The sequence below is a fragment of the Triticum urartu genome, chromosome 4A (assembly GCF_056163025.1).
Source record: "Triticum urartu cultivar PI428250 chromosome 4A, HENAU_Tu73, whole genome shotgun sequence".
Classification (NCBI taxonomy): domain Eukaryota; kingdom Viridiplantae; phylum Streptophyta; class Magnoliopsida; order Poales; family Poaceae; genus Triticum; species Triticum urartu.
In genome coordinates this window covers 555,383,815-555,393,300 of record NC_141876.1, presented here as the reverse complement: position 1 = coordinate 555,393,300, position 9,486 = coordinate 555,383,815, and the positions used below count along the sequence as shown (strand labels likewise).

Below are 9,486 nucleotides of genomic sequence, written 5' to 3'. Positions count from 1 at the left end.
CAACTCATACTGAAAATAGTCTAAATCTTTCTCACGCTCATTCTTGATGATCATGTTATGCATGATCACACAAGCGTTCATGATGTACCAAAGGATCTTTTGATCCCAAAATCTAGCCGGTCCTCTCACAATAGGAAATTGTACTTGCAAAATCCTGAAAGCTCTCTCCGCATCTTTCCTAGCCGCCGCCTGAGAATTGTGGAAATCAAGATTTTTCTTACCTTCCGGTTTTTTCAACGGCTTCACAAATGTTTGTCACTTTGGTTAGATGCCATCCGCAAGATAGTAACCATGGTTGTATGTATGACCATTTGCTACAAACTCCAACGGTGTAGTTTCACCATTTGCAATCTTATTCATGAGTTGTGACTGATTAAGAACGTTGATGTCGTAGAAAGATCCAGGCATTCCAAAAAAAAACATGTCAAATCCAAGTCTTCTGATCGGCCACTACTTCAAGGATTATAGTGAAACCCTTTTTCTGGCCGTGGAATTGTCCATGACATGTCTTAGGACAGTTCTTCTAACTCCAGTGCATGCAATATATTGAGCCAAGCATACCTGGGAACCCGCGAGTTTTGGTCATCTCCAAAAGCCTTGCGGTATCTTCAGCATTGGGAGCTCTCAAATATTCCGGACCAAACACTTGCACAATTCCTACTGCGAAGCACTTGACACACATGACGGCTTGACTCTCACCCATGGCCAAGTGGTCATCAACTAGATCCGTCGGAATACCGTATGCCAACATACGCAAAGCGGCTATCACCTTTTGAAAGGTGCTATGCCCGAGTTCTCCGGCGACATTCCTCATTTGCTGAAAAAACCGATCATGGCTCGCCAGTTTCTCTGCAATGCGTTTAAACAACTCGATGCTCATCTAAACTCGATGCTCATCCTAAAACGGCGCCGAAAGTAGGACTCGGGGTATGTGAGATTCTCCACAAAATAGTTCCTCGGCAATCTGTTGTGGGCATCGATCTTATCCCTCCAATATTTCTGACGACCCATAACTGAACCGTCGTGCTTCGGCTTTTTATTGATGTGCAACTAGGATCATTGTGAGGTCCTCCCTCTCGAATATCAAATTCTTCGTCGGAAGAATCCTATGACGAACTCATCTACAATATTGAATTTAAACTAGTTTATAAAACTACAAACAACATGCACCAAAATCATCTACAAAATATAAAGTTGAAGCAATACATACCTTGCAAGCGTTTTGTCAAACACCTTCTGGGCGGAGACCTGCAATGGGCCGCCAGGTGTTGTTCGTCGGAGGAATGGTGCGCTCGAGGGGCGGCGGCGACGAGAGGAGGTGGAGAAAGCAGCGGCGGCGCGCGGGGATAGGCCGGGGAAGCGCCGATGGGTCGCCGGAGCAAATGAGGAAGGTGCATGCGGTGGCGCCAGCGCCTGGAGGTCTCAAATTTCGCGGGGAGTGAAATCGCGCGCGAGTCGTCGCTTTCCAGCGCGTGGGAGCGGGCGCATGAAATAAGCGACACGCGATACCGTTTTCCTCCGCACGCTGAACCCATTATACCACGCGCGCGATTATTATGCGGCTGCTGTAGCGCCCGTTTCAGGTCCGCATGTGCGAAAAAAACATTTTTTCCGCCGTGCGGCTAAGATAGCGCGGCTGTTTGAGATGTTCTTAGTTATAAACTGAGCTCACTCTTCACAGCCTCTTTAGCTACGCGTACGCGAGGCCAGGCGCGTTGGCAGATCCATGCCGGCCGCGGTCAGGCACCCGTCATGGCCGGCGCCGATCCGCAGAGGCATGGACACGACCATGTCCATTACTCCCCATCATGCACGCAGCGCAAACGGATGGCCCCGGCCTGCCCACGACCTCCATGCCATTTCCGCCACGCACAACCAACGGGAGAAACAACAATCTGATCGATGAGTTCCTCGCAGCAGTGGATTGGACGTTGAGCGCATCGAAATTCCCTGACCGGTGATGATCCTTCCGAAAACAGTGAGCGAGCGCCCACCCCTTTCGCGCCGTGTGCTCTGCCCTTGCGGTTTGGATGCGAGCGGGGAGAATTTTTCGCAGCGAGCGCTGTGCCTTTGCGCCCCACCACCACACCTCCATCCCCCGAGCGCCCCACGATCTTTATTTATCATGGACTTTACTGCTGATCCTGCAAAGCTTTCCTCATCGCTGAAAGTTTTCGTCAGGCCACTTTCAGAGAAGCTTTTACCCAAGCAATCTTGGGTGATACAGTTTCAGAAAAGAGCTACGTCCCAACATTCAAAAAAAAAAAGAGCTACGTGGAGCAGATATTTACGAGAGTTGAGTGCGGTTGCTTCGGCGGCAAACATTGATCAGTTGGGAAGCCATGCTTATCGGGAGAGTTAATGGCAGACGAGGGCGAAGCTACGCCTGACCTAATAACCACTCATGGTCGATGAACCCCTCGATCGGGACCATGGATGGACACGCACGAAAGCAACCAAGGCAGGGCAGGCACACACCTACATGCCTGCCTGCTCCCATCAACGCAACGCAACGCAACGCAAGCCACGATCGATCCCATCAGTCAGTTAGCTGCACGTAATCATCCACATACACCGCTCCTTTCCGCCGCGCCGGGCAACGCCCGGCACGAGGTCCCCCGGCGACGGCCTCCACGTACCACGCCGCGCTCCGGTAGCCGGGCCGGGCCCCGGACGCCGATCGATGCCGACGTACCGTCCGCTCCCCCACCCCACCCCACCCATCATGCATGCATGCATGCTTCCTTGGCCGATCTCCATGCACGCGTCGATCAAAACGACCGACCGATCGTCGTCGTCGACCCCGGGCCGGCCACTCGAGTCCTCTTCTCCATCGTCTTCTCCGATCAGGCTTCGTTTTGAGCGCGTAAGGTACTGCGTGTAAAAGCGTACGTACGTAACCAGGTGCACGGGAATGATGGCCTCACGTAGGCAGGCAGGCACGGGGATCGGGTCATGGAAGAAAAGGGGTTTGTTCGCTTGCCTTGCCTCCCCTTTTTGCCGGTACGTAGTACGTGAGCGCATGGCATGCACAACTTGTGAGCAGGGGGGCGTTGCGACTTGCGAGAGGCAGGCAGGCCCTCGTACAGTACCTTTTGTTTCCTTGCACCTGTCATGACCCCCGATTCCCTGGCTGGCCTCCATCGACTTTTGGCATCCTGAATTACGGACACTCGCTCGATCGGAGAGGGCCGGCCGAGGAAAAGTTCAGGGACGGAGGGAGGGAGGGTAGCTAGCGACGCATCAAACCATCATCTCACTGATTTTATCTATCTGGATCGAAAATTTACCCAGGCTAGAAAACAAACAGTACAAGAAGAGGCCATTCTTGTGCTAGCAAGTGTCCGTCCATGTAGTACAGGAGTGCTAACAGTTTTGTGCTAAGTGTCCGTCCAGTCTTGTGGTAACAGAGGGGGAAAAATTGGCATTGAATGCATGATGTTGCCGTGTAACCTGACGGATCGTGGCTTTGACTGATTGGCGCATAGCATAAAGCCGGATACGACCTGCCTCTTCTCCCTGCTATCTCCCTTTTCTCGATGGAGCGAGCGAAAAGGGAGCCCCGGTCCTTGTCGACCGGGCATGGATGAATTTGCATCATATCGCTGTGCTCGCATTCCGCTGGCACAGTGACACGCACGTCGATCAGGGAGGGAGGGAGAGACAGAGACTGTTTCATCGCAAACCGATCCACACAATGCAAAAAGAAAGAAAAATCTCGACGAATAATTGAGACGGTACTGCATGACACTTTCAAACCCGTTTTCATCTAGTCCTCGGCTCTATCCTTATAATTTGACGACTAAAATTCCTGGAAGATGTCTGAGGGTAGAACCAAGGGTGGCACGGGGACAAATTTTCCGGTCAGGAATGGCACCAACGTCCCTTCTTACGGCTCGTCAGGCGGCACGCACGACACGGGGATGAGGGGGCCCGGTTCATCAACCAGCCGTATGGCTACAATCTCGGCAATCTGCACGCCCGGGCAGGTTCTTGGCTTCGATCTTACGTCGAGACGAGCCATAGGCCGGGGGCCGGCCGGCGGGACCGAACCGGGGCGGGAATCCGGGCCGGGCGGTCCCGGAGCTACACCACGCACACACACACATACATCCACCCGAGCTTGAGTGAGGATCCGGAGAAGCTCCCCATTACTCCTCCATAGCATTAGCAGCGACCGCTTGGATTGGATCCCACATCAACCCCCCCACAAAGTCATGTGCAAGTGCAGTCACTTCGGCACGGATAAGATAGATAGGGGCGTATGTGGGACGGGACAACCGGAATCAGGAGGCCGGCTTGGCTTGTGTGCGCGCGCGGTGCTCGTTTCGCTGCACGATCCGTGGCAAGCAACCCCCCGCCGGTGATTGGGCGGCGCGGCCCCGTCAGTTTCGTGTTCGGTCTAGCCTGGCCGGCGGCTGTGACCGACCGACCGACCGATGGGCTGTTCTGTTGGCGCGGCCGCAAGCTTTGCGTGTCGCGCGGCGTATTGATGGAACCGCCATGGCTTGTTAATTTGAATTGAACGAACCGACATGGCCTCTCGTCAAGTCCTTCCCGAATTGAACTGAATTATCTCCATAAATAAATAAAGCCAGTAAATGATGCATTATTCCCTTCCTTTCTTTGCCATTCCGCCCATAATTAGGAGAGCAAATGCCTCGGAATTCAGTTTCTGAGGGAAACGACGGTGGCAAAAATGGAGCTTCTCCCCAGTTATGTTTTCCAGCCAGAAACAACGCAGGCTCCTCCCGGGCACGAGACCAGCGGCCCGGCTCCGCTCCTGTCACCTGCAAAATGCCCGAACTGCCCTCCAAGCCTGGCCGCATTTGCACCCGCGATGCACCCGTTAACTACGAGCCAAGCGAGTGTAGGCGAGTCATTTCGCAACCTCGACCCACCTGTCAGAGCACACGTCGGACAGCATCGAGGATAGGGACGACCACGCGGGAGGCCACGCCTCATTTACGCCCGCCACGTCACCGCGCCCGGGGCCTTTAAATCCCGGTCCCCTCTCCCACTCCCCTCTTCGTCTTCTTCCGTGGGATTTCCTTCACACCACAGCCAACCAACAAATTGTAACTCGCTCCGTAAAACAAAGGGGAGGCAAAATAAACCCTAGCCGCGCCGATCGACCGCTATGCGGCCGGCGATCGCCGGATCCCAGGATCGCCGCCTCTAGCCGCCGCGCCGATCAGTGCCCGCCCGCTGGCCTCCGCCGCCATGAGGCCCGCCACGGCGCAGATCGATCCGTCCCCGTCCCCGTCCCCCGCCGCGCTGGCCAAGTCGCGCCTCAAGCGCCTCTTCGAGCGCCAGGTGCTGCGGGTCTCGCCGGCGGAGCGGCTCCCGCCCGTCTCCGCCGGCGGGGACAAGGACAGGGAGAAGGATGACTTGGAGCCCAGCTCCGTGTGCCTGGACGGCATGGTCCGCAGCTTCCTGGAGGACGGCGGCGGCGCCGTCGGCGAGCGGGCCCCGGCCGCGCGCTGCTGCAACTGCTTCAACGGCGGCGACGCCTCCGACGACGAGGACGGGCCCGCCGCGGCCGAGGCGTCTGCCATCTCCGACGCCGCGGAGACCATCAAGGTAGGTAGTGCGCGTGGCGACGGCCGAGCGCTGATTTTTTTTTTCATGATCGTCTTTGCTTCATCGCCGGCAGGCCGCTTGTCGCCGTCGATAACGCCAGGAACGAGCGCACGAACTGAACTGACCGTTCTCTTCCATTTCTCGGTGTGCGCTTTCAGGGCCTCGTCCACTGCGCCAGTCTCCGGGAGCGCAACCTGCTCGCCGACGTGTCCACGCTCGTGGAGCGCCACCGCGCGGCGGGGGCGCGCAAGCGCGACCTCCTCCGCCTCCTCGCGGCGTCCCTCCGCGCCATGGGCCACGACGCCGCGCTCTGCCTCTCCCGCTGGGACAAGTCGTCGTCCCACCCCGCCGGCGAGCACGCCTACGTGGACGTCCTCCTCCCCGCCGGCTCGGAGCGCGGCGACCGCGAGCGCGTGCTGGTGGACGTCGACTTCAGGTCCCAGTTCGAGGTGGCACGGCCCACCAAGGCCTACCGCGCCGTGCTGCAGCGGCTCCCGTCGGCGTTCGTCGGCAAGGAGGACCGGCTGCGCCTGCTGGTGGCCGCCGCCGCAGACTCCTCGCGCGCCAGCCTCAAGAAGCGCGGCCTCCATCTTCCACCGTGGCGGAAGCCCGAGTACATGCGCGCCAAGTGGCTGTCCCCCTACGAGCGCGAGGCGCCTCCTCCGGCGCCGGACGGCCCCGCCAGTGCCAGTGCCAGTGAGCTCGCCGACACCGGCGAGGGAGGCGAAGACGGAGCCAAAGCTTGATTAATCAAGGATCGGCCATTAGTTGATTATTTTTTTTCGCCTGGGGAATTTGCAGCGCAGTCCCCGGGCAGGGACCGGATGCAGATGTTTTTGCTATATTTTCGTCCTTTTTCTCTCTCATTTTGACCCTTTTGATGGGTAACGGAGTACTAGCAGTAACTTCCAGTAAGTACGTACCGGGAAGCAAGGAAGAGCAACTAAATAAATAAAAATTTAGTGTTTAGTCCAAATCTTTTTACTATGTTAAATTGTTGCTCTTACTCAGCAGCAGAGCAAATTTCTCACAGCTATGTGGCATCCAGTGGAGAAATGTGATCCTTCTGGAAGGGAACGAGACCATAAAAATGGGGTGAAATCGAACAGTAACCGACCTGTTGCAGATATGGAATGCACTGAGTGGCGAACTGAACTGACATGAGTAATTTGGGGTTGCTTTCTTGATCGGTTTCCGTATTATTGCCCACGCCGGAGGGATGGATGGCGTGCGGTGCAACTCGCTGGAGCTTGCCCGCCTGTGCGGAACAAGATACCCGGGAACTGACTGACAGCGCCTTCCATTCCCTGATCTGAAATCCTGGGCACGGAGACAGCGATATTCTCTGCATCAGTAAAAAAATAACCATTTTGTGAACTGACCGGGGGGCTGGACTGGAAGCGGCCAAAATGACGAATTCATCTCGGGATGAAGGGATTAAAAGAAGCGTCTCGAATAGTTTATGATAGCGAGGTGGGTGTACTGTGCAAGCGAGGCGAAAGCGAGGCTCTGCTCAGGTGACGGACGCAAGAACAAGTGGATAGGACCGTCCGTCCATAGGGAGGAGTAGTATTCTACATATATCTGCATCGGTGTACGCGCTCGTTCACGTATTTGTTTAATTCGGCGCCATAAACAAGTGCCGTAAACCCGAATCTTGGCGATAAGATAATCCGGGACGGGTCGGAGGGCCATGCGGAAGCGTAGATCTGTTCAGCTCAGCGCTCGCCTCCGGATCCTCTGCGATCTTTCCCTTGCTCGCGTACGCTTCCCATCGGATATAACGCTTGCTGCATGATTGGGGGAGAGGAGTATGGAGTGGTTCTGGAGTTAACCCTGTTGTCTGTTCTCAGCCTTCTTGCCGTGGAGGTGGAGTAATAAGTTTCTTGATGATCGCCTGGAGAGGAGGGGGTTTCTTTCTTGGACCAGATCGTGCATGTACTCCGCCGTGACGCTTGTCTAGATGCACCCCCTCATGAAGCATGTACTCGCACCTGCTGGTAGTACGGTGAGTGCTATCGTTCAACTGCTGCTGGTTTCTTTAATGGAAATCGCAAGGGCAGAAAAAAAGAAAAAGAAAACGTAGAGTGCTATCTGGACGCCATTAGTGATGGAGTTAAAATTAGCCCTGACAGAACGAACTACAATATGTCCTACTGCATGTCCCAGTTTTTGCTTGGACTTGGCCTGGAAATTCCGGTCCTGCTCCGGCCACTCTCTGCCCCTCGCCACCGGCCAAGATCTGCACCTTGTCACCTGCTCTGACCGGCCGTACGCGCCCCGCCGCGGGGCATCGATCGATCGGGCTGTGCCCGTGGCACGTACCTACGGTACAGCAACGCACTCCGGACTCCGGAGCGACCGTACTAGTACGAACGAGCGGCACGGCTCACGCGTCGCCGTCGTGGCCGTAAAATGTCGCGCGTTCCGGCGGCCGGCGTGCGACGGGACGGACCCTGCCAGGCCGGGCCCGTGCGCGAGCGATGGCACGCACGCATGCACGTCGCGTACCAGTCGGAGCAGCACGCGCGCGTGAGCGTGACCGACCACCTGCGCTGCGCTGCGCTACGTGTATCGCTGCATGCACCGCACGAACTGACTCAACAGCCGGTACAGTACAGTACAACGGACGCGCATTTACGTACGTACTCAGTATTCACCTCGCCAAGGCCAAGCCCCCGCCGCGCCGAGGGGGTCGGGTTTCGAACTTGAGATACTCCTGATCACGGGCTCAAGCTCGGAAAGAGGCTTGGGGCGGGGCACCGGCACTGTAGCTGTGGATGACACCGGCTCCACTGCGGACAAGTTGGATGCTGTCTTGGTTTCCTTTTTCTTTCTTTCTTTTTCGCGTCGTCCACTGACGCGGCTTTATTATTGCGCTGTGCCCCGCTGCCCATCACACGATGATTGCGCCCCCCCTTCCCGCTTTCGCCTTTCGCCCTCTCCTCTCTCCGGTCCGGGACGCAAAAGCGGGCGCCCCCTTTTTGTTTTGCTTCTGACCTGACGGACGGGGAAAAAGGGACACGCATTTCTCTCGAGCGAGCGCCACTCAGTGCGCGCGTGGGGCCTCGCCTCGCATCGATCCTGCTTGGCTCGCTCGGTCTTATGATAAGAATAAAGATCTACGGTCACCGGTGCTGTGGTGCGCACCAGAGCTCCCGTTAGAGTTAGGTCACTGACGCTGGCTCGCCACTGGCCGACCATGGCCGTCGTATTGCCCATGCCGCATGCCTGCCTCCGCCTACGTTTGCGCCATCACCGCTTCCATGCACGGGGACGACCGCGTGCCCCGTCCCGTGCAACGGGCGCGAGAGTCCACGGACTGCGGCGCGTCCCCCTTTCGGGGCGCACCCCCGGCTGCGCCGCCCGTAAATGCACGCTGACGGAGCTGCTTGCACTGCACTGCGCCACTACCGCGTAGCCAGGGTCGCCTCTAGTCCTCTACCACTCGCCGTACGTACGTGCGTGCGTGACATGGACGCCTGCTTGAGTGCACGCATTGATGAGTTCCTGACGGACGCGAGCGAGCACGAGCACGAAAAAAAATCGTATGAATAGTCGTCGCGACCAGTAAGCGAATCATTGATGCGGCCTGCATGGGCCGATCAGCGGTGCATGCATGCACGGCCGGGCCAGCGTACGTGATGTGTGTGTGTGCAACCCGCAGGCTCGTACTACTAGTACTAGGCATGCAGCGTACCGAGTGCTGGGGGACGGGGTACGTTCACTGGCGGCGGTACATCTTTCATCTGGCGCGATGCACGTAGGGTGCATGCGTGGGTGTAAAGCATCTTTCGGATGCCCCCAAGATGAGGCGTACGTCGCCACTGCATGCCCGTGATCGGCTTGTACCACCACGGCGACGCGTGAACAGGAGCAGGCGTTAAGGTGCCGGGCGAAAGC

General features: G+C 57.0%; 1 protein-coding gene across 1 annotated transcript; it reads left to right on the top strand.

Annotated features, from left to right (window-relative positions):
• The first annotated feature begins 5,013 nt into the window (after positions 1-5,013).
• Positions 5,014-6,552, top strand: LOC125552726 (uncharacterized). Its single transcript, XM_048716401.2, has 2 exons — positions 5,014-5,583; positions 5,742-6,552. The coding sequence occupies exons 1-2, from the start codon at positions 5,224-5,226 to the stop codon at positions 6,327-6,329; spliced, it is 948 nt and encodes a 315-aa protein (XP_048572358.2). The 5' UTR covers positions 5,014-5,223; the 3' UTR covers positions 6,330-6,552.
• The last annotated feature ends 2,934 nt before the right edge of the window (positions 6,553-9,486 follow it).